Source organism: Hibiscus syriacus, unplaced genomic scaffold (assembly GCF_006381635.1).
Source record: "Hibiscus syriacus cultivar Baekdansim isolate YM2019G1 unplaced genomic scaffold, ASM638163v2 tig00110716_pilon, whole genome shotgun sequence".
In the NCBI taxonomy this organism is placed as follows: Eukaryota; Viridiplantae; Streptophyta; class Magnoliopsida; order Malvales; family Malvaceae; genus Hibiscus; species Hibiscus syriacus.
In genome coordinates, this window is record NW_024062835.1 from 86462 (window position 1) to 112991 (window position 26530).

At 36.6% G+C, this 26530-nt stretch overlaps 1 protein-coding gene across 1 annotated transcript; it reads right to left on the reverse strand.

Moving 5' to 3' along the window:
- Window positions 1–590: 590 nt before the first annotated feature.
- On the reverse strand, window positions 591–1904 carry LOC120138899 (V-type proton ATPase subunit c2-like). Its single transcript, XM_039154285.1, has 2 exons — window positions 770–1904; window positions 591–690 (listed from the first exon to the last, which is right to left on the reverse strand). The coding sequence occupies exon 1, from the start codon at window positions 1887–1889 to the stop codon at window positions 1392–1394; it is 498 nt and encodes a 165-aa protein (XP_039010216.1). The 5' UTR covers window positions 1890–1904; the 3' UTR covers window positions 591–690; window positions 770–1391.
- Between the last annotated feature and the right edge of the window lie 24626 nt (window positions 1905–26530).

A 26530-nucleotide genomic window follows, 5' to 3' on the forward strand; every position in this document is an offset into this window, starting at 1 on the left:
ATGTTTACAGAAAATAAAAATAATATGATAATAATATGACTCGTGGAATATTTCGTTGTAGCAATCTCAATCCAAAGCTTGTGTCGGTTGTAATTCTGTTGATGTTGAGTTCATGGTATCATTTGAAGCTACAAATTAAAATAATCATTATTAGTTACTACAATTAATATTATATAATAATTTTTATTTGATTAACTATATTGTTTACCTGAAAATTGAAGTGATGGCACTTGAATTACAACAGCTAACAAAGCAGATCTCTAGCTTCCATTTGAGTTTGAATCAATTCAAAATTCGACTTATATTTATTAAGTTCATCTTCTTTATTCTCCAAACTCTTTTTTAACTCGATTGTATCTGCACTTGAATTTGTTTTCTTAGGCTTTGGCCCATATCCAAGCCTTGGAATGTATCCTGATCTTGTACCAAGTACCTCATCCATTATATATCATCAATATTCTTAGGTTCTGCTCCGTCTTCAACTGGAGTTGATTGCAACTCCACCATTTTCTCCTAAAAAAAGTCATTCATAAATAAAATAATCCTTAGATGAAAAATTACAATTTAATACTTAATTTTGTGAGGTCTTACATATTTTGCTTGTGACTCAGATGTTGTCCATTCTTTGTCATTTGAACAATGAGTTGCCTTGAAGAAATCCATCCTATTTGGTTCTTCATCATCCTTGCGCTATATGATTTCAAAAAATAAAAATTAGACTCTAAAATAAAAATAAACTTTATAATAAATATCAAATTATCCAACTTACCATAGCATATCGGCTAGCGACAAAAGCCTGAGATACTTGATTAGGAGTTAACTTGACATTTCTTTTAATTCTTGCATTAGTTTCACACTTCCTCTTCAATTATAAACATGTATAAACATAATTTATAATTTATTATAGAAATAAAAAAAAAGGTAAAAATTTCATTATATAACAAAACCCACCAAGCATATTTCGATACGAGATTCACATATACTCAAAAGAAGCTAAATTTAAGGATGGAACTATGAACCTATGGCTTTACCACATATATGAAATTCCCAAAAAAAAATACTAACAAGGATCCTGAATCTCAAAATAGGTTGAAAATGAAGGTTTTAATCATAGGGAATCACATCCAAATTCCATAGGAACTTTGCTAATTAGATTAGAATTTACACAATTGAAATGCATCATTTAATCATGGTTGAATCACAAATCAAATCACAAACTCCTAATCTCAATCATAGATATGCAACAAATAACAAAAAAATGACGGTCTATGCAGGCATGCTTGCATCTATAAAATATATAAGCCTAACAATCAAAACATGAAGACGAATTATTATCATGATGAACAAGGGGGAAATTTAAAGCAACACCCCAAGTTTCAGAATCTTGCACTCTACTCTGCTCGTGATTGACCGGCACGAGATGAGAGGATGATACCGATAATGAGTCCATACAGAGCCAAAGCCTCGGCAAAAATGAGGATAAGAATCATCCCAGCAAAGAGCTTTGGCTGTTGAGCATTGGCTCTAACACCAGCATCGCCCACGATTCCAATATCCATGCCAGCAGAAAGACTAGAGAGGCCACAAGCAAGACCGGAGGAAAGATGAGCATAGCCATCGAAAAGGTAGTAAGATTTGGCCTTCGGGTTAATCCCAGTGCTAATAATAACCGCAATAATCAACCCATAAATACCCAAAACACCGGCCATAACAACGGGGACGATTGATTTCATAACCATCTCTGGCCTCATCACTCCCATTGAGGCCACTTCTACATCGCTCTTGGTCGTCCCATACGCAGCTCCCATACAGGAGAAAACGAGGGCATCAATAGCGCCGAGGAAACCAAAGAAAGGAGAAGTTTCATCACCTCTGAATGTGGAGGCCATCCTAGACTTTCAGTTCTTCAACAATTTCGCTGAAGATTTGAACAGCTTTGGAAACTATGTGATGGGTCGATTTCTTTCCAGATCAGAGGAGAGACAGAACCAGGAAATTTCTCAGAGGACCCACGTGAACATCTTTCTTTTTATTTTCTTTTTTCTTTTTTTGGGAATGTGTTTGGGGAGAGAGAAAATCGCCGAATAAAAATAATTTAATGTGAAAAATAATGGAGGGAATGGGCTATATATAAAGGGCTGAAATTAAGGCCCAATATTAAGGCATCCGTTTTGCTCTCATGTTTTCTTCCATTATTAAATATTGACTTAATAAAAAAACAAGTGTTCAAATTATACTTAAAATTGACGTTTAAAGAGTTTTTTTTATTAAAAATAAATGCCAATATTTTTTTCGTCACACTTTTAAGTATTTACCGTTAAGTGATATATGTCATGTTCAATTTTTTTAATTTTTTTAAAATAATATTTTATTTTAAAAAATAAAAATATAAACGTTACACGTGTCATTTAATGAGTTTTTAATGGTAGACACCTAAAAATTTAACGGATGAAACATAGATGCCTATTTTTAACGAAAAAAATTAGGCACCAAGAGTCAATTTTAAGTAAAATGTAGCCACTTATTTTTATATTAAGCCTTAAATATTTTTTCATTTTATGTCTAAATTTGGTTTCTAAATTCCTATTCTAGCTTCTAAGTTCATTTCAAGATAAATAGAACATAAATATTTTTAAACTATTAAACTATTGATTTTATTTTAAAATTATTAAAATTTAAATTCAACTGTTAAATAATATTTTTAATTTTTTAAGTATATATATATATATATATATATTATATATATATATATATATGTAAGTTTTTAATTGAATTAAAAGTTTAATGATTTCAATGTAAATTTTAAAAGTTTGATGATCAAATTACATGTATTTTTAAAATTTAGGGACTACGAGTGCTCTAAAAGTAATATAAAACATATTAAATAATATTAAAATTTAGAAAAAAAATAAAAGATTACTTTTTATGGAATAAAATAAATATATTCGGTACTTAATTTCTTGATGACTTATCAAACAACACATGACTAACTAAAGAATTTTGGAAAAAACACACGAGGCCCTTGTACTTTTGAATAAAATACAAGATTACTTTTTATGGAATAAAATAATGTGGTCCTCAATTTTTTCATTTAATGTGCTCCTCTAACTAAAAAACAAACAAACTCAATATGATCTTTTAACCAATTTTTTACGATGTTGAACGTTACTAAGGGTGTTTACTGTTCGGTTAAAACTGAATTAACACACTGAACTGAAATTTCAGTTGATTAATCGGTCGGTTAATTTTGGGTTTGGTCAGTTAACGATTAATAATTTTTTTCAAACTTTGATTTCGGTTAATTCAGTTCGAAATCGATTAATTAACTGAATTAATTGAAATTATTAAATATTTAATATATTATATATATTATTTAGCTTTAGGGTATTTAAACTTTGATTTCAACCGAATTAATCGAGTAAATCAAAAATATTAAATATTAAGTTTTAATATATATTATTTATAAATTTTGGTTAATTCAGTTAATCGAAATTATTTCGGTTCAGTTAATTTAAAAAAAAAATCAGTTCAGTTAATGGTTAAAGTGAAAAAGAATTCATTAATGAAATTTGGATAATTTGGTTCTATCAGATAACTGAATTACCCGTTTGAAAACCCTGAATGTTATGGTGCTGACATGATAATTCACGGTACTGACAATATTGTAGAAGAAAACAAGAAAGGATGAAAGAAACATATTCTTTACTTCATTCATCAATAACACTATATCAACACAATCTACACTACTGTATATACAACTCACTTACAACACTTTTGCTATTCAAGAAAACCTCCTAACCAGCTAGCTGTTAAGCTGTTAAGTTGTTAAGAACCTGCTAGACTAACAAACTTGTAACAACCTAGCTTCTAGATCATTTCTTTTTAACGATTTATTATTTTATGTTTTACTCTAAAAAAAACTATGAATGTGAGATAATCTAATTTAGAATAATGTCAATAAAATAAAAAACATAAAAAAAAACTCTATAAATTGCATTATTTAATAAGGTTGTTAGATTATCTTATTTTTTAGCATTAACTGACATAATTTCATAACATCTTTTAAAATCTTCATATAAAAAAGAGAGATAAAAACAAGTAACAAATAATTGATTTCGTCGTGTTAAAACTATTTTTTGTGACAATAATAAAATGTCACTTTTAGTGTCTTTAAAATATGAAAAATTAAATTGTCACAAATAAAACTTATTAGTGACAAATGTGCAACGCCACTAATTCAAATTCAAGCGTCATTATAATAAATCGTCCCTAATACTTATTTTTCATTGGAGACAATTTTACATCGTAGTTATTTTATCTAAATGTCACTAAAAGGTTTCCCATCAAAGAATTTGGTGGGAAGATTTTGACGCCAAACATATAGTGACAAAAATCAATGACTATTTTTAAAATTGTCATTCAAAATATACCATTAGTCAATAAATATGAAGAAAATAAAAAAAACGTCACATTATAGTATGTTTTATGACGATATATGTAACGTTATATAGAAATTTTATCATAAATTGACAAATTTGTTGCAGTAGTACCATCAAACATATTCTTTTGACTTCTAAATCTATGATTTTCAGCTAACCACTGACGATGTCCCATATAAGAGAACTTCTTTCCATTAAACAACCACTTCGAACATGTTTGTGCAGTACAACAAGGACATGCATAACGACCTTTGTTACATCAACTAGATAAATTTGCATATGCAGGGAAATCATTAATTACCCATAATAAAGTTGCACACAAATTAAAGTTCTCCTTCTTCAACACATCATATGTTTTGACCCCTTCCCATAACTGTTTCAATTCTTCATTAAGAGGCTACATATAAATATTAATATCATTTCCGGGACCTTTCTCTCCAGGGATTATCATGAATAAGATAAAATATGACTGTTTCATGCAAATCCACGGAGGCAAATTGTATGGAACAAGTGTAAAAGGCCAAGTATTATACGAAGTACTCATAATTTTGAAAGGATTAAACCCATCAGATGCAAGAACGAGCCTGACATTTCGAGGATCTCTTGTAAAACTTGGAAACTTTTTGTCAAATGACTTCCAAGCTAAATAATTCGCATGATACCGTAATAATCTGTCATTGGTTCTTCCATCATGATGCCACCTCATAGACTCAACAGTCTTTGAGGACATAAAAAGTCTTTGAAGCCTAGGTATTAGAGGAAAATATCACATAATATTTACTAATTTCTTTGTTGATCGTGCTTCAACTTCATCCTCACTCACATTTTTTGCGCCCCTAGTCATCCATCGAGATTTTTTGCATACATGACAAGACTCCTGATTTTTCTATCACCCCAATATAACAAACAATCATTCAGACAATTATGAATTTTCTCATAACCAAGACCCAAATCTTTTATCATTTTCTTCATATCTTTGCATGATTGAGGGATTTTTGCAAAAGGAAACATTTCTCCTAGAAACTCTAATAACTGCATAAAAGAGTTACCAGTCCACCCTCCCAAGCATTTTAAGTGGAAAAGACGAATGCAGAAAGAGAGTTTTGGATATTTTGATCCCTCATACTGTTGTTAATTCATTTCATCAAGCAACTTGTAAAACTTTTATGCTTCTCCATTTGGCTCTTCAGCACATCCATTTCTTCCCATCTCAGTGAAATCATTAACATCATTGTCACAATCATTTTCTCTAACAGATTGATGATGACTATTCATATTAAATGCATCTCACAACATACCTTACATGTTATCTTCTCTAACAGATCAATGGTGAGAATTAAAAGGATAAGTCGAATAACTCGTGGAAGAAGATCTATGAGATGTAAACTCTCCATGAAATATCCATTTTTTATAGTCCCGAACAAAGCCAAAAACAACTAGATGCTCGTAGACAACTTCAGGAATGTGCCAATTAAGGTTAGCACACTTCTTACAAGGGAAAAAAATATTATCTTGGCTTGCATTCACAAAAGCTAAATTTAGAAAAATTCCGACTCCATTTCGATATTCGTCGCTTACCCTTGACAAATCCGTCCAACTCTTATCCATTTCGTATTTCTGGAATATCAATTTCAAATGTTAATTGCTAATATTATAGAGAAAAATAAGCAACTAAACATAAGCTTTGCATTTCCTCCCTTATTGCTAACATAGTACACCTAACTTATTGGTGATACTTAAGTACAAAATAGAGAATTAAAGCCCCAATTGTAAAAAGCTTTTGATTTACTTGAAAATACAATTGTCGATAATTGATTGTTTAATGTGTAGATATGAGATAACAACAAATCGATGGTACTTAGATCACAAACCTCCAAAAAAACCTCCAGCAATAAAAAGAAGAGCCAACAAATCGAAATAACCAAGAGAAGCTTACCTCAACGCTGAACTAGAAAAAACTAACAAACATTCATCAATTCATGCTTGCCGAAAACCTCTATAATACATGAGCAGCACCAACATAAAAGATATGATTTTTTTAAATTTTCTATTGCCTTCAAATCTTGGACAAAGAAGAACCCCACTTTACGCTCACCATTGCTAAAACAAAAGAACTCATACCACCAGCTTCACCAAAACAAACTCCAACCAACCCCGAAGATCTTGAGCGAAACATGGAACGTTAAGAACGGACAAATCAAGATTAAATGCTCCTTTTACATACCAAGAGTGTTTGAAGAAATCCTCCAATATCAAAAGACCGACCACTTTACAACGGCTTTATTTTTTCAAACAACTCAAGAAGGACACCCCAAAACAGAGACTGGCCAACGTACACAACAACAACATAATTAAATTCCACAAGACATCACTACAGACAAACCAAGAAACTTATAGCTGATCTCGAAAATCAACATCACACGACTTACAACAACAATCAAAAAAAGAATTCTAACATCACCTTTCAAATCCACCCTCAGCTCAAAAAAAACCAAAAGAAAATCAAGCAGCTCAAATGAAGCAATATACATCAGCTTTGTCGTAACCGTCTTTCGGTTGGGCTCCGGAATTGGGATTCGACGTGAAAAATGGATTGGAAGTCGCCACCGATCTTTTATTTTAAAACAAATAGGCAGATCGGATACCTTATTTTTTACATGATCTTCGTTTTACCAAAGATATGTCGGGTTCAGTAGTCGGTTACGGTTAAGGAAGGATTAGTACCCTTGAACCGCCCTTTCGGTACTATGTAATTTCCAGTTGTCTTTAGTTAATAAATGTAAATTTAAATCAAAAGGTAAAATAACGATCCAAATTACTTACTTTTAATTGTTTTGATAACATACCCTTGAAGAATCAAGAAAAGCGTTAGAAAAATAAAGGTGTTGAAGATAAACTGGAAATAGAGAAAGTATAATAGAGAAGAGAAAATAAGTAAATAACAATAACTAAAATAAAGAAAAAAACAAACGACATAATTAATATAGAGATAGTGAAACCGAAATGAATAAGATAAGGACATAATAAAATAAGATAAATGAAGAAACAAAGATAAATAAATAAAATACGGAAAAAAAAATAAATGTATAAAAATATAAAAACAAAATAAATGAAAAATGAAAGGAAAAAGGGGAAAATATATATTTATATACGTATATTAATTTGTAGACTATAAAAATATTAAGAAATAAAATGATAGACATATAATATATAAATAAAATAAAAAAATATTAAGAAATAAAGTAAAATATACACATATATACATAATATAACATATAAATAAAACAAATAAAATAATAAATTACTAATGATATAAGTAGGTAAAATAAAATACAAAGAAAACTAAAAAAAAAGTTAATGATATATATATATATATATATATATATATATATATATATATATTATAATTAACGTAAAAAATAATAAAGGAATATATATATATCTATTAAAATATGATATCAAATAAAAATAAAGAAGCAAAATTAAATTAAAGAATAAAAGGACTAAATTATAAAGGAAGGAAAAATTGAGTGACAGATTAAAAGAGAATTCGGTTCAAAATTTAGGAGTAAAGGTCAAAATATAAGGATTCAGGCAACGAGGGACTAAAACACAATTTTCCTTTTTTTAAAAGCCAAAACGCGCGAATCTAGCCGTTGATGGGTCGGGCCGTACGGGTCAGATGGATCAACTATAAATGCCAATATTTTTTTATCTTCATTTTTTCCTTCTCTTTCACCAAAAAGCCTCCCCTTATCTCTCTTTTTCTCTCAATTGTTCTTGAGAGATGAAGAAAAACGCCTGGGTTTTCCAGATTCTGGGGGTGGCGCCGCCTCGCCGCCGTCGTTGATAGGCGACGACCGCCAGTCATCAGCGGTAAAATCAAAAAGTTTTCATTTTTTTAAAAGCTCTCAGTGTCCTCGTTTTGATAATCTAGATAGTTTCCTAAAAAAAAAGCCTCGGGGGGTAGATCTGGGTCGAATATTCCAAACCATACCCCCTGTTCATCGGCCAAAAAGACATTTTTGGGTTTTAAATCAAAACATAACATGATAGGAACGACATGCAGGTCACCAAACAAAGAAAGGTATGTATTTTACCCTTTTAATCTTCCCGAAAGCTCGAAAAAGTTTCGATTTTGCTTCGCTATTGCTAGTAGTTTCTGCTCCAAAGTTTCTGCTTTTTATTTCATATCCCAGTGTGTTACAATGGTGTTGATTTACATATATTTATACTGAAAAAAAAACCTATTCTTAGATTACATATTTGAGTCCTAATGGAATTCTAATGTTGGGTCGTTGTTTTCCAAATGTACACGTTGTTGGTGTGTGGCCGAGGAGCACGGAGGAGAGGCGTGAATGGTGAAGATTCATGAGGTGTGGGGACTTGCTGGCTCGGTTCTGGAAATGACGCTGACACGAGGGATGATCATGCGGCGCTAGGGTTTCTGGAAACCCTAGGGAACTAATATACACGTGGGTCTGGGCCTGGGGCTGACTTGGGCTATTGTTGGACTTGTAATATCGGGCTTGCATCATAAATAAATGGATATGTACATTATGTAATATAATGTAGTATATATTATATGAATAATATCCATGGTCGAAATTTAATGTCTTCAGCTGTCCCTCTTTGCTCAGTGTCGTGTAACGAAAATAGAGCAAAGATTAAAAGACATGAATTTTGACCATATCCTCTGCGGTTGAGATCCGATGTTGAAATTGGTTTGTCAATAGGAACCACGAAATGACTCATTCATTGTGAGGTTGAGTTTAAACTGAGCAAGAAATCCTTCATTGTAAAGTTGAAAACAAGCTCAAAGCTTTTGGCTAGTGGTCTCTGAATCGTCTTCTGGCTCAAGATACTTCGTCGTGAAGGTGAAACTTGACCTGAAGACTTTGGTGTTGTGGTGTTACAGATGACTCCTTCGTCGTGAAGTTGGGTCAATCTGTTTGTGAAGTTGGAATTGTATATGGCTCATTCGTCGTGAAGTTGAGCATGAGAATTGGATATCATGAAGTTGAAATCCAAGTATTGTTCCGAGTCTAATATCCTCCGCTGTGAAGTTGAATTTGGTTTTGGAACTGGGAAATTGTTTGTTGACAGTTAGCCGCCCCTTCGCTGTGAAGTTAAGCTTGTGTTGTCTCGAGTCTAATATCCTTCACTGTGAAGTTGAAATTGACTCTGAATGAAACTTTGTTGACAACCAGCGATCCATTCGTCGTGAAGTTGAACTTGCGTTGTCTGGAGTCCAATATCCTTGTGAAGTTGAAATTGGCTCTGAAATTGGGAAGTTGTTGTTGACAACCAGTGGTCCCTTCGTCGTGAAGTTGAACTTGCGTTGTCTGGAGTCCGATATTCTTTGCTGTGAAGTTGAAATCGGCTCCAAAATTGGGAAGTTGTTGTTGACAACCAGCGGTCCCTTCGTCGTGAAGTTGAACTTGCGTTGCCTGGAGTCCGATATCCTTCGCTGTGAAGTTGAAATTGGCTCCGAAATTGGGAAGTTGTTGTTGACAACCAGCGGTCCCTTCGTCGTGAAGTTGAACTTGCGTTGTCTGGAGTCCAATATCCTTCGCTGTGAAGTTAAAATCAGCTCCGAAATTGGGAAGTTGTTGTTGACAACCGGCGGTCCCTTCGTCGTGAAGTTGAACTTGCGTTGTCTGGAGTCCAATATCATTCTCTGTGAAGTTGAAATCGGCTCTGAAATTGGGAAGCTGTTGCTGAAAAACAGCGGTCCCTTCGTCGTGAAGTTGAACTTGCGTTGTCTAGAGTCCAATATCCTTCGCTGTGAAGTTGAAATTGGCCCCGAAATTGGGAAGTTGTTGTTGACAACCAGCGGTCCCTTCGTCGTGAAGTTGAACTTGCGTTGTCTGGAGTGATATCCTCCGTCGTGGAGTTAAAATCGTGGACGTTTGGCTTCGAGCTAGATATCCTTCGTTTTGAGGTTGAAATCTACTCTCGAGCAAATTGTGAGTTCAATACCCTTCGTCGCGAAGTTGAAATTGACTCTGGCTAAAACTTGAAAAAGTTATGGGGATCTGGAGAGAAATCTCGATCTTTGGTTGTCTGTATAGAATTTTGAAGATTTCGACCCTTGGTCTTGAATTCTTCAAATGTTCAAATCTATTTTTTTTATCCTTGATCCGAGAACCGCCTCTCGACCATCTCAAGTATATGCATGAGCCCTTATAAGCTTCCGAGTACCTGTGTTTTTCAATGAATCTTTATGCAGTAATATACGAATATCTTTTGCATGAGTGAATAAATCATTAAGTTTAAGCTCAATCCAATATGCTAAAAAGGAATTGGTGTAGAGAAAAGGATTGTCTTTTATTCATGAGGGAAAAAGAACAAATAATACATGACAAACATTTTGGAAGATGAGGACATGATGAGGTATAAATGAATGTCTTATATTTCAATAATATGGGCACTTCTGAACTGAAAAGCCGTTAGGTGACCTTGAATACAGCCTTTGCCAAAGGATCTTTGAAAAATGCGACAATCTTCAGGAGAGTGCAACCTTTCTCTGACTCGCTGAGTCTGCGAAAATTCAGATGTCGGGGAGTTTCAAATGTTCGGGTTTCTTAATTTATCCAAATCGCCCTTTCGGGTTTTCAAATTGGATCCATCCTTGGTTGCAAGAAGCCCTTCGCGGGTTTTCACCTTGAACCCACCTTTTTGCTTTTTTTTATATCTAGGGCGCCCTTTCAGGTTTTCACCCTAAACGTTTTTTTTCCGACTTAGGACGCCCTTTCGGGTTTTCATCCTAAGCGTAGTATTTCTTGACTGTATCTAAGTTGATGGGATGTGGCAGGTCAGGTCCGTCCATTTCAGCCAGGACAAGGGCTCCTCTGGAAAAGGCCTCATTCACAATATAGGGTCATTCCCAATTTGGCGTCCATTTTCCTCAGAAATCTTTCTGAACTGGCAAAATTCTCTTTAGCACCAGATCTCCTTCATGGAATATTCTTGGGCGTACCTTCTTGTCATGTGCTCGAATCATTCGTTTTTGATAGATTTGACCATGGTGAATGGCTTTCAGTCTCTTTTCATCTATCAGATTAAGCTGATCGTATCTGGATTGCATCCATTCTGCGTCATCTAGTTTGACTTATGTCAAGACCCGTAGTGACGGAATTTCTACTTCAATGGGCAGTACTGCTTCCATTCCATAAGCTAGTGAAAATGGAGTTGCCCCAGTCGAGGTTCGTACTGAGGTTCGATAAACGAACAAAGCGAAAGGTAACTTCTCATGCTAGTCCTTGTAGGTCTCGGTTGTTTTCTCCACTATCTTTTTAATGTTTTTGTTTGCTGCTTCTACTGCACCATTCATCTTTAGTCTGTAAGTAGTAGAATTGTGATGCTTTATGTTGAATTGCTCATAAGCAGCTTTCATCATTTTATTGTTCAAGTTTGTAGCATTATCAGTAACGATCCTTTCAGGTAAACAATACCGACATATGATTTCTTTCTTAAAAAACTTACAGATAAAAGATTGAGTGACATTGATATAGGAAGCTGCCTCTACCCACTTAGTGAAATAATCGATGGCTACAAGGATGAAACGATGGCCATTTGAAGCCTTTGGATGGATTTGCCCAATTACATCCATGCCCCACATAGAGAAGGTCCATGGCGACATCATGACATGAAGCGGATGCGGTGGAACATTTATTTTATCCCCGTAAATCTGACATTTATGAAACTTTCTAGCATAGTTGATGCAATCGCTTTCTAGTGTAGACCCAAAATATTCGCATCTCATTATCTGTCTCGACATCATATGTCCATTTGCATGTGCTCCACAAACTCCGTTATGTACTTCTTCTACTATCATTTTTGCCTCTTCAGCATCGACGCACCTTAACATAACTTGATTATGGCTTTTCTTGTACAAGATCTCTCCGTCAAGGACGTATCCAGCTACCATCCTTCTAATGGTTCTTTTATCAGTTTTAGTGGACTCCTCTGGATAGCTTCAATGATTGATATACTGTAAAATGTCGTTGTACCAAGGCTTAGCATCTTTTACTTCTTCATTCTGGTAGCAATGGGCCGAGTACTCATACGACTGCATGTCAATTGGCATCATCTCAGACTCCCTGCCAAATTTGAATGCGGCTGCCAAAGTAGCCAAAGCATCAGCCATTTGATTTTCTTCTCTTGGCATATAGTAGAAAGTGACTTCATCGAACTCTTCGAGTAGATCCAGTATTAGCTTCCGGTATTCCATCAGTTTTGTATCTTTGGTTTCCCATTCTCCACGGAGGTGATAGATTACTAATGCTGAATCTCCGTATATCCGTAGAGTCTTTACATTTTTCCCCAGTGCAGCTCAAATTCCTAAGACACATGCCTCATATTCTGCCATATTATTGGTACAATCGAAGTTCAGCCTGCTGGTAAATGGGTAGTGAATCCCTTCTGGAGAGATCAGGATGGCCCCGATGCCATGTCCTAATGCATTTGATGCCCCATCGAAGTACATTCTCCAGGAATTGTCTGTTGAAGTACATGTTTCTTCTAAGGATAAAGCCATCAAGTCTTCGTATGGGAAATCAAAGTCTAATGGTTCATAATTCTCATTGGTTCTGCTTGCTAAGAAATCCGATATGGCACTTACCTTTATGGCTTTCTGGCTCACGTACTCAATGTCGAACTCAGACAATAACATCTGCCATCGGGCTAACCTTCCAGATAGAGCAGGTACACCCATAATGTATTTCAAAGGATCTAATTTGGAAATCAACCACGTGGTGTGATACAACATATATTGTCTGAGTCTTTTTGTAGCCCAGACTAAAGCACAACAAACTTTCTCGATGAGAGGATAACTGACCTCGCAGTTGGTGAACTTCTTACTCAGATAGTAGATGGCTCTTTCTTTTCTTCCAGACTCGTCATGTTGACCCAGGACACACCCCATTGAGTTCTTAAATATGGATAGGTACAAGAACAGAGGTTTGCCTGGGATGGGGGACATCAAGATAGGAGTATGAGACAGGTACTCTTTCATCTTTTCGAATGCAATCTGACAGTTTTCATCCCATGCCCCAGGGTTGTTTTTTCGGAGAAGTCGAAAGATTGGATCACACTTATCGGTTAACTGAGATATGAACCGAGCTATATAATTTAATCTGCCCAGAAAACCTCAGACCTCCTTTTGTGTTCGAGGTAGAGGTAGATTCTGGATGGCCTTAACTTTGTCAGGATCAACCTCAATGCCTTTTCTGCTGACCACAAAGCCTAACAATTTCCCAGATGTTACCCCAAAAGTACACTTGCTAGGATTCAGACGAAGCTGGAACTTCCTCAATCTTTGGAAGAGCTTTCTCAAATGCTCGATGTGTTCATTTTCAGTCTGTGCCTTGATAATCATGTCGTCGACATAAACCTCGATTTCTTTGTGCATCATGTCGTGGAATAGAGTCACCATAGCTCTCTGATATATTGCCCCAGCGTTCTTTAATCCAAAAGGCACTACTTTGTAACAGAAAGTTCCCTACATCGTGATAAAAGTGGTCTTCTCTATATCTTCGGGATGCATTTTGATCTGATTGTACCCCGAAAATCCATCCATGAATGAAAAGTAGTTGTTCCCGACTGTATTGTCCACCAGAGTGTCTATGTGTAGCAGGGGAAAGTTGTCCTTGGGACTTGCCTTGTTTAGGTCTCGGTAATCGACACACATGCGTACTTTCCCGTCCTTTTTCGGCACGGGCACTATGTTGGCCACCCACTCCGGATATTTGGCCACTTGAAGAAAACCAGCATCAAATTGCTTCCTAACTTCTTCCTTGATCTTAAGGAGCATTTCTGGTCGCATCCTTCTCAGTTTCTGCTGCACTGGTTTACATTCATGTTTAATTGGCAGTTTATGGACTACCATATCCGTGTCTAATCCAGGCATGTCTTGATACGACCAGGCAAACACCTCTCTGTATTCTTGAAGTAAAACTATCAGGTTGTGTCTTGCTTCCGTCGAAAGAGTCGTGCCAATTTTAACCTCCTTTCGATCTTCCTCAGTACCCAGATTCAAGATTTCGATTGTCTCTTTATGGGGCAGTATTTGTTTATCTTCTCTTTCTACCATTCTCAACAATTCAGTAGGCAAGTTGCACTCCTCTTCAGTGTCGCACTCATCAAATTCTCCGAGGCAAATGGTCGATTCAAAATCCACCTCCGGATCAGGATCATTAGTGCCTACATTATTGTTATCTGGGAATCTGAAAGAAGGGAAAATGTGCATGTGTGAGAGGAAAATATCCCACACGAAATAATCAAGAATTAAATTTGAGGGAAAGTGGAAACGAAGCATCGAAATGAATAAGATAGACAATGAATTCAAAAAGGAACAAAGGAAAAATTATTAGCCATGAGAAAAGAAAAAATGCATCTTTTATTGAACTCAGACATAATGTTTATTAACCCTTACAAAAGATCACCTATTGCCCCGGGTATAGGCGAATAGGGATAGTTCGAATATTACTCTGAAAGATTCTTGTAAACCACAGATAGTTCTTCGACCGACCAACGGCTAGGCACGAACCCAAGTGGCAGAGGGCATATCCCAGATCTAACTATGTCATCAGCGTTCCCAGTGGATAAAACATTGATGCTTAAATCTTCCAAATCCGCTTCTAAGTCTGACAATGTGGTTTCAAACACATAACCACTTGACTTGAATGTATGGCAAAGAGGCGGGAATGTCATGGGCTCCCATTGAAGTTCACTTCGAGTCAACCTGGCTAGTCTTCTCTCTCGGTTCTTCTGAACTTCTTTTCTCTTCTCATGGTAACTAGGCTGAAAGCCGAGCCCAAACCGGTCTGGCTTTGAAGTAGTAAGGACTGGATTAATCCTTCCCTGCAGAAACTTTCTAATCCCTCTTCCAATCTTGGCACCTCTTCCCAATGTTTGCATGATTTCCATCCTGGTACACTTGGAAAGCCGGAGTTTAGGAATCCTTCTTCATTCTGCCACAAAGGTGGCATTCACAAATTCTAAAGAGCGGAACAAACACTCCACCGCTTCCTCGTCTACCTCGATGTATGGGGCCTCCGTGGTCACACTTGCCACAATATCTTCCTCAGCATCGACGATTACTAAGGCCCCGTCATTAACAAATTTAACCTTCTGGTGCAGTGTGGATGGTACTGTACCAGCTTGATGAATCCATGGCCTTCCCAGAAGACAGTTGTAGGAAGACATGATATCCATTACCAGAAACTCGACATCATAGGTGACAGGTCCGATAGTTAGTGGCACCTCTATCTTACCAATAACCTCTCTTTTGGTCCCATCAAATGCTCAGACCACGTTCTGGCAGGCTTTCATATACGATGTATCTATTGGCATCCTTTTCAATGTTACTAGAGGTATCACATTTAAGGCTATCAGTTGTCGATCAATACACTTGGCAGAGCATGCCCCTTGCAGTAGGTAGTGATGTGCAATGCCTTCGTTCGGCCTCTTCCTCCGGATGGAATCTCATCATCTAAAAATGAGATGAGATTATCAGCTTGAATATTATTTACCAGTCGACCCATCTTGCTGATTGGTATGTCTTGTGGCACGAATGTCTGATTCAGGACCTTCAACAGTGCCTCTAGATGTGCTTCTGAGTTTAATAAGAGTGCCAACATTGAAGAGCGTGTTGGCAAGCTGTGGAGCTGTTCTATAATACTGTACTCACTATGCTTCATAAATTTGAGGAATTCTTTAGCTTCTTACTCCTTTATAGGCTCATTGATAGCCAATACATATTCCTTGAAGGGCTCTAGTTGTCTTTGCCCCACATTGTTGTCACATCCTTTGGAAGTACTCACCTGGCATCCGTACTTCCATGGCACTTGTCGATTGTCTTTGTACTGAAAAGGTCGAGGTGCTGTAATCACCACCTTTGCTTGTGGAGTTGTCGTTGTCATCTTTGTCTTAGGGGTAATGATCAACGGACTACCCCTGCCAAATCTCTTGTCTGATGATCATTCAATAGCATAAATGTCTGCTTCCGGGGAATCCTGAACTTCCTCATAAAACTCCAGCTCCTTCTGGTCCATCATGAGCTGGACTAATGTCTTGAATTTGGAGCATTCTTGCACTTTATGCCCCTTTTTATTATTACCACCTTCATTCTTTAGATACGATTGCGGTGTAAGAAGCCCTGCCTTTACCATTTGGCTCCATACCCAAGCCAAAGGAGCTTTGACTTCTGAAACATTGGTTTTGATTCTCCTGCCATTTTTGGTGATGACTGCATTAATTTCGACCTCCGGATGATTAGGCAAGGGATTCTGGGTGATGTTTGGTGTTTCAGAGTTGAAGGTGATCCAATTTTTGTTCCGCATTCGTTGTACAAGCCTCTTGAATGTGAGACAACCTTCGATCGAATGCCCTTGCACACCACCATGGTATTCACAGTTTGCGTTCTCGTCATACCATCTCGGATATGGGGGCTTCATCAGATCCATTGGGTAAGGTGAAACTGCATGTGTGTCGAGGAGTTGTTGATATAACTCTTTATATGTCATGGGAATGGGATCAAACTGCTCCCTTCTCTTTCCCTCCTTGGTTCCCTTTGAGTTTGGGTAGAAGTACCAGATGGTACAGTTGCAGTGGTTTTTGAGCTTGAGACTGTAACACCCTTGTTGACGTTATAAGTGTTGACATTGTTGATCTCTCGATCTTTGTTTTTCATGGAAGGCTTCTTACTGGAGTCTCCTCCCTCGATTTTTCCTTGTTTAATGGCCAACTCAATCATTTCACCGGCCATGACTAAATCTGAGAAACCTCCATATGTAATTGCCACCAGGTGTCCGAAGTAAGGTGTCTTCAGGGTTTGTATAAACAACTTTCTAGTCTCTTTTTCATCTTAGGGTGGATGAACCTGCACGGACAAATCCCTCCATCGTTGCGCATATTGTCAGAAACTCTCATTGTGCTTCTTTTCCATGCTTTGCAGCATAACCCGGTCTGGTCTCATGTCATTGATATGTTTATATTGTTCTAGGAAAGACTTGGCTAAATCTTTTCATGTCTTGATGTGAGTTTGGCTGAGCTGATTGTACCAACGAATAGCTGAACCAGATAGGCTCTCCTGAAAGCAGTGGATCAGGAGTTGATCATTCCCTCCATATCCTGTCATCTTCCGATAGAACATAGTGATATGGACTGATGGGCAGCTGTTCCCATTGAACTTCTCAAACTCAGGAACTTTAAACTTTAGTGGAAGCACCAAATCTGGAACCAGGCTCAACTCCCTTGCGTCCACTCCATAATAATCATGGTCCCCTTGGACCATCTTCATTCGATCTTCTATCATCCTGATATTCTCTTCCATCCTTTTCGCTTTGTCAACTTCATTGAAATCCGGGATACTGTAATCATCTGGATGATTATCAGGATTAGTTTTGGAAGTTTGCACCTTTACAGCAGATGGTGCTTTTCCTTTGACAGCAGAAGAATTTTCTTGTGGTCTGGGTAAGATCTCAGGTGACATAATCACCTGTGAGGTTGGTGATATGGTTACCCCTTCGGAGGGACTTCCCCCTACTGCACTAGCTTGCTGTAAACATGATAACTTGGCCACTATTTGGTCGACCAAGGATTCCTGGTCTTTCTTGATGGACTCCAGAGTGCTCTGACTATTTTGAGCCATTTTATCTTCTAGTTCTTTTTGTAGTCTTGCCATGTTCTCCTCGAGTTTTTCCATTCTGACCTCCATTTGTCTTTTCTTTGCTTGGGTATTGTGTGGGTGATGCGTATTTAATGTTTGCAGTGGTAAGCTTGGTGTTTGCTCTTTCCCTTTCTGAGACATGTTCTGTTAGTTAATATGAATGTAAAAACATGGAAAATATAAAAATAAACATGAAATATAAAATGCAAGGTATGCAATGCATAATGTATGCGATTTAGAGGCTCTGATCCAGAAAAGTGTTCATTATTATAAATAATCTTTATTTAGACAAAAATGTTTTATCTTATAAGAGACATAAAAACAATCAAAGCTATATTCGGATTAAATCCTCTAAACCCCGAACAGCTTCTAGTAGGTTGACAAGTCTTCTTCCTTCATTTGTCACTGGTTGTATACCTTGTCGAACTACTCCAGCTTCCCTTGCTAGGCCATGTAGATGGCGAGCTGCCTTTTGTACTTGATCTAGGAAGTCTCGGATAACTGCGTCTCTGGCCTTTACCCTTTGTTGTGCTTGCTCCCAACGGAAACGCCACTGCAAACCTCCATCGAAGGGTACTATCTGAAGCTTGCTCACTTGCTTTTTGAACCCATATACAATAGTTTCTAACTCAGCTATTGTTTCGCCATCTCTCTCATGTTGTTTCTCCAGATCAGCCATCTGGATTTTCAAGCGTTGGTTTTGATGCTGGCTGTCTACTAAGCGTCTCTGGGCAGTTTTTATCTATTCTTTCCAGGCTCTCTCATCAGGCCCCTCAAACTTTCTTTTCAAGCTGTGAGTTTCATCTTTCTAGTACTCATAAGACACTTTCAACTTGGAGTTATCCTTGACCGTATCTTGATAGCCCTTTCTTAAGTCTTCAAGCTCAAAACGGACTCTTTTATGTTCTCTTTCTAGTTTGTCTGCTTTATCTTTCTGTGAGTCAGCCTCGAGTTTCCATTGATAACGTTCAATTTCAAGTTCCTTAATCCTCTGCTTCAGCTCGCTATTCACAACTTCGAACTCTGCCTTGGCTATTTCTAGTTCGGAAGGGACAAGCCAGAGATGTTCTTCCATAGTCCGAGTGTCTTCACAGTCTAGTACTGGGACATTATCATTCTTTCTCAATCTTCGCCACTCCACATAATCCAGAGTAAGCATGTCTCTGGCAGCAACGACATCCATTCGAAATACTTTTTTCCATGACTCAGATGCTTCCCTGATCATTTTCTTATAACTGTCACCGCTATATACAAACTCTGATTTAATTAGTCCGTATGTTGCGGGGATAAACTGACGTGCCCCATACTGCCTTATTGCTAACAATGGAACATACCCAACTGCACCCCAAAGTCCGAGTAAAGTTATAGTATCAGAATCCCCACACCAAAAAAGAACGACACCGAGGAACAACCAGGGGGCTTTCCAGGTAATATCCCGATCCTGAAGATGTGTAAAAACTTTCCTCCACTTTTTCTTTGAAGCACCTTCATGCCATTTCATTGTGATGAACTCCCCTAAAGGTGAATATGTGGTGCTAAATCGGTGGTAGGCGACCCCATTAGTCTTCCAGAAATGGCTGTGAATCCAGACTTGAAGGAGCTGAATACACCCAACGAACCTACCTCCACCAGATCTTTGACAATGATTAAGAGACCGAAAGGTCTCGGCTAAGATGGTCGGTGCGGGGTTGATTCGTCTCGGAAGTTGTTCAAACAATTCTACCACGGCTGCGTCAATGCAACCCAATGCCTTCGGAAAGATAATCAACCGGTACAGACCTAGTGCAAAAAGGTCTATAGTCTTCCACTCATCAGGGTGGTTCTTCATTAATTGCCTTATGTGGATCCATTCAATTCCTTCCCCCTTGCCTCTGCGCTGAGTCCGATCAATTACCCATTTTTCGTCTACTCCCGCAACTCTGGCCAGTGTATTCTTAAAAGGCTGACTTTTAATGTGTTTAATGTAGGCTCGCTCTAGTTTGATGTTTTCACAATGCAGCAGTACAGTGTATTCTTCAATAGTGGGCACCATGTCCTCCCGGTTAAAAGTGAAACAACTATATCCCGGGTTCCATAACTGAATCAAGGCTCTGATTAAAGGCTCATCAGTTTTAACCTGGAGTAGAAGTGCAATGTCACCGTACCGTTGGCTGAACTTTTGTTTTCGATCATTCTTCCAACTGTCCCAGATGTCTCGAAGCTCTTGAACATTGTTCTGTTTTAGGCTGATAGAGGCATAATTAACCAGCTCTGACATATAGCTTCCTTGAAGACTGTCTCCCTTTTCCTTCTGGGTCTTCTCGGACCATAGTCGTACCTCCGGGTTTTTAATCTCTTGTATTACAACACCTTTGTCCATTTGTTCAGATTATTTTGTGCGTAATAAATGCTTTTTTTTAGGGATCAATGACATCTTGTTATGATGCAAATGCTAGAAAACAAACACAAAGGTAAAAACGTTAGTAAAATGAAAACATGAAAGAAAAAAAATACTAAGAAGGAATAAAAACATGGTTAGGGTAAAAATGTCCTAGGGTTTGAAATGTGGTTTCGGGGTAGGCTCTATTTCTCCATAGCTTCCTGGTTTAGGTTCTAAAAAAAATGGTACCCGAGTTCTCCTTGTTGGTGCCCCCTTGGGCTTACCAGACCCTTAGTCCTAAGCCCGTTACAAGCTTGTGTGGACTAAGTTAAACTCGGGAGGATACATTCCCTTATGCCCATACGGAGAATAAATTCACACGAAGGCATAAGGTATATGAATCTCGAAGGTTACTTGCTAGGCCCATACGATGAATAAATTCACACGAAGGCGTCGCTTTTATCCCCACTTAAAACGGGTTCGGAGCTCGGGTATAGAGCCTTTAGATGAAAAAGTTTTGAAGGCTGAAATCATTGAGAAAACGGTCAGTTCAACTATTTACTCGAAAAAATATAATCAAAAGTAAGAAATAAGGATCGAAATGTTACCTTAAAATTTAAACTTACCCTTTTCGTTAAAAAGACAACTGGAAATTACCTTAGCCTGACTCACTTACCTGTGTCCACAGTGGAGTCGCCAAGCTGTCGTAACCGTCTTTCGGTTGGGCTCCGGAATTGGGCTTCGACGTGAAAAATGGATTGGGAGTCGCCACCGATCTTTTATTTTAAAACAAATAGGTAGGTCGGATACCTTATTTTTTACCTGATCTACGTTTTACCAAAGATGTGTCGGGTTCGGGAGTCGGTTATGGTTAAGGAAAGATTAGCACCCTTGAACCGCCCTTTCGGTACTATGTAATTTCCAGTTGTCTTTAGTTAATAAAATGTAAATTTAAATCAAAAGGTAAAATAACGATCCAAATTACTTACTTTTAATTGTTTTGATAACATACCCTTGAAGAATCAAGAAAAGCGTTAGAAAAATAAAGGTGTTGAAGATAAACTGGAAATAGAGAAAGTAAAATAGAGAAGAGAAAATAAGTAAATAACAATAACTAAAATAAAGACAAAAAACAAACGACATAATTAATATAGAGATAGTGAAACCGAAATGAATAAGATAAGGACAGAATAAAATAAGATAAATGAAGAAACAAAGATAAATAAATAAAATACGGAAAAATAAAAATAAAAATATATGTATATAAATATAAAAACAAAATAAATGAAAAACGAAAGGAAAAAGGGGAAAATATATATTTATATACGTATATTAATTTGTAGACTATAAAAATATTAAGAAATAAAATGATAGACATATAATATATAAATAAAATAAAAAAATATTAAGAAATAAAGTAAAATATACACGTATATACATAATATAACATATAAATAAAACAAATAAAATAATAAATTACTAATGATATAAGTAGGTAAAAATAAAATACAAAGAAAACTAAAAAAAGTTAATGATAATACTATAATATATATATATATATATATTATAATTAACGTAAAAAAATAATAATAAAGGAATATATATATATCTACTAAAATATGATATCAAATAAAAATAAAGAAGCAAAATTACAATTAAAGAATAAAAGGACTAAATTATAAAGGAAGGAAAAATCGAGTGACAGATTAAAAGAGAATTCGGTTCAAAAATTAGGAGTAAAGGTCAAAATATAAGGATTCAGGCAACGAGGGACTAAAACACAATTTTCCTTTTTTTAAAAGCCAAAACGCGCGGATCTAGCCGTTGATGGGTCGGGCCATGCGGGTCAGATGGATCAACTATAAATGCCAATATTTTTTTATCTTCATTTTCTCCTTCTCTTTCACCAAAAAGCCTCCTCTTATCTCTCTTTTTCTCTCAATTGTTCTTGAGAGATGAAGAAAAACGCCTGGGTTTTCCAGATTTCGGGGGTGGCGTCGCCTCGCCTCCGCCGTTGATCGGCGACGACCGCCGGTCATCGGTGGTAAAATCAAAAAGTTTTCATTCTTTTAAAAGCTCTCAGTGTCCTCGTTTTGATAATCTAGATAGTTTCCTCAAAAAAAAAACAAAGCCTCGGGGGTAGATCTGGGTCGAATATTCTGAACCATACCCCCTGTTCATCGGCCAAAAAGACATTTTTGGGGTTTAAATCAAAAGATAACACGATAGGAACGATATACAGGTCACCAAACAAAGAAAGGTATGTATTTTACCCTTTTGATCTTCCCGAAAACTCGAAAAAGTTTCGATTTTGCTTCGCTATTGCTAGTAGTTTCTACTCCAAAGTTTCTGCTTTTTATTTCATATCCCAATGTGTTACAATGGTATTGATTTACATATATTTATATTGAAAAAAAAACCTATTCTTAGATTACATATTTGAGTCCTAATGGAATTCTAATGTTGGGTCGTTGTTTTCCAAATGTACACGTTGTTGGTGTGTGGCCGAGGAGCACGGAGGAGAGGCGTGAATGGCGAAGATTCGTGAGGCGTGGGGACTTGCTGGCTCGGTTCTGGAAACGACGTTGACACGAGGGATGATCATGCAGCGCTAGGGTTTCTGGAAACCCTAAGGAACTAATCTGCACGTGGGTCTGGGCCTGGGGCTGACTTGGGCTATTGTTGGACTTGTAATATCGGGCTTGCATCATAAATAAATGGATATGTACATTATGTAATATAATGCAGTATATATTATATGAATAATATCCATGGTCGAAATTTAATGTCTTCAAGCTTGTAGTACCAAACAACAAGAACTACTAGTTATCCTGAAAACTTAAGATGCGACCAAGACATACTGGTAACATAAATTGGGTACCAATTACCATGAAATTTCATTTACCTAGAACGAAAAAGAGAGATAGTCGCCATTAAAAGCTTAAAATCTCAGCCCAAGAAACTTGACATTCCAAAATACTAGCACCATAGTTTCAAAGAGGGAACTCGGCCAAAAACGGATCTCCTACTAACCAAATAACCTGAAAACGAATTAATTGATAACTACTCACTTGAATCCAACCCCATAAAGATTCAAGACTGAAGCTTCAATTTACACAACAAAGACAAGAACACTGTAGAAAGAACATAGAGGTTTGCCTCTGTCGCAAAACACTACTAATATAAAACCGCCCATAACATCTAGTAAAAACCACCCTTAATTTCTAGTAAAAAAAATCATTTCCTCCTTTAACTTCCCACGAAACCTTCAAACTGCTTAAACAATGGCTCACCAGATATTAAAGGCCCAAATGGATGGTTATCGATCACGAAAATGACAGAGTGTGAAGGAGAAGAGAGACATACATGTTCCTGAACAGAAACAGGCGACGGCGGCGTTATGCTACGCTTGTGATGATGGTTGCCCGGGGGTGACTTCACTGTCATGGCTGGGTTTATAACAAAAATGCCACTAAATTACATGACTATGGCGGCGTTTATATAAAAAATGCCATAAAGGTACAAGACTATTGCGGCGTTTGAACAAAAATGCCACTAAAGTACGAGTATATAGCGGTGTTTGTATTAAAACGCCACTAAAAACTAGTCTATAGCGATGTTTGTATAAAACGCCACTAAATACCCCTTAAAACCTCACCTATCGTGGAAACTAGGTTCCAATCTCCTGTTATTGTGGTCCTAGAGCTAACGGTCTCCCCCCCATTCTTTAAGTGAACCATACAAGAAAGCATGGTTCCATGTTAGAGCTTTAAGACAAGATGCTATCAAACTATGAGAAAAAAAAAGGAAAGACCATTCAATTAAAAAAGAAAAAATTCAAGGGAGTGAATAAGAGTAAATCTCTGAGGCTTTGTTGGTAAAATAGACTGCTACAAAAACGAGGCATTAGCATTGACTGAAAAAATATATTTTTGAAATATATAAATATAGAACCAATTAACCATGCCGTGGTATTAACCACTACCTTAGAAACGAATTTGTCCCGATGTGTGTAATCGCTCCAATAGGTGGATCATCCCCCTAGGTTAACTCGGTCGCTCCAAATTTCGTACACTCAAAACCAGAGTGGATTGTTGGTGGTATTGCACTTCTGATCAGAAAGCACGAAGAGAATAACTTTAGAAAACTCTTGGAGAGTGAATTCTGAATGTAGAGAGTAAGTTGAGAAGCTGAATTTAGCTCCCTATTTATAGGCTAGAAGTAAGGGTAAATTTGTCCAACAAGAAAATCAAATTAAATTTGTTTTTAATTTTAAATTTAAACCCTTTTGTAATTCCTGAAATGTCTTGATGAATCCAGCTCAAAAAGAGTACATGTTCATTGCATAAAAACTCAACAGTTATAACTCCTGAAATTAAATAAGGTAACTCCTGATATTAACAGCTTGTCTCTCCCATGAACAAAGCTGTAAATTAGTCTAGATATATCTTAAGTTCTGATTTAATTTAGGAAAGTAACTGTTTAATTTATTTAATTTTAGACAACTAATAATCAACTATTATCATCTGAAATATTTGAACTTTAACAGTTTCAGTAGCCTTTAAATATCAGATGAATCTTTCGCATTTAATCTTTTATAGAAAAATTCGTTACAAATTTTCTCTAAAAAGATAATATATGTGCGGACGTGTCAAAGAAACATATTACTACCCCTTAAATACCATTCTCACTAATGTTTCTAACTCTATGTGGGATTGAGCATTACCAATATTCCCCTACTAATGCAAAAGAATTCTTCTAAAACTCGAAAACAATCTTTCCAGAAGAGCAATAGCGAGATTAGTTGCTTAAGCACTAGTGAACGTATCTAGAACTAGTACATAGTGATGATGAGCAATCATTCTCTTAGATAAGTGAAACTAGTCTTGAACTTTCCAAGATGGGGGTAAACTCATAACACACAACTAACACCTTCATCCACTTGAGTCCGCGATGTGTAAGATATATATATACAAAAGTATATATTTGGCCATCTTACCTCAGGATTCTAGTAAGTGTGCTAGAAAAATGGCCCAATATTTTTCATAGAAGGCGGCTAGCCCTTCTCACTTACATAGGTTATTTCATCAAGTTTATCTCGACATAAACCACCCTTAATAGAGATATAAAATAATTAAGAGCTTTTATAATAGCTCAACCTCACAAAGGGTATGTTGACTTTCTTTAAGTTCATTATTAATGAACCACCCAAACTCTGGGATAAGAAGTCATTAAGAATAAATATTCAACCTCATTAATCGGTAAATTCAATAAGTCCTTCTCACTAGAACCATCCAAATTCTTAGAATTGAATTTATTAAGAGTTTAACAAACTCAACCTTTTTGTAGTAAGTTCATTATTTCCTTCTCATTTAGGACTACCCACTCACTCTGGGTTATGAACTTATTAAGAATAGATATTGAGCCAAAATGGGTAAATTCATCAAGTCTTTCTCACTAAGACCACCCAAAGCCTGTGCTATGAATTTATTAAGAGCAATTAATCTCATCTTAGGCATCCACATTATTCATCATAGGGATAGGTAGTAGGAATGTTCACTATGAGTCTTTCCATTGTTTCGTTTGACCAAATTGAACTTAGATAACTTAGTTGGGTATCCACCATGAATTCCTCAACCAATGGGATTTAGGCCCATCCCCCTCGACGAATCTAGGACCAAGGATCTGCTAGGTTCCTTTTCGACTTCATATACTTTAAAGAGAGTGACAACTGTCGTTTTCAATGTCAAAATAATTCCTTTTTCTCAATTAATCAATAAGGAAATGCGTAGTGTAGAGAAATAACGGTCGAATCCTCAGGGACTTAGAAAATCACAAATTTATGTTTGATTGTTTTAAACTAGGCGTGAAAGTAATAAAAGGGGGTTTGGTATAAATATATTTAAGTGATAAAAGCGATTAATAAATAAAAGCAATTTAAATAAAAATAAGAGAGTAGAGATTGTGAATAAATACTGTAAAAATAGCCTCAAGCCTTGCTTTGACTCAATTTCCTTATGATCATCGAATAAGATTTTCTCTTCGGGATTCACGTTG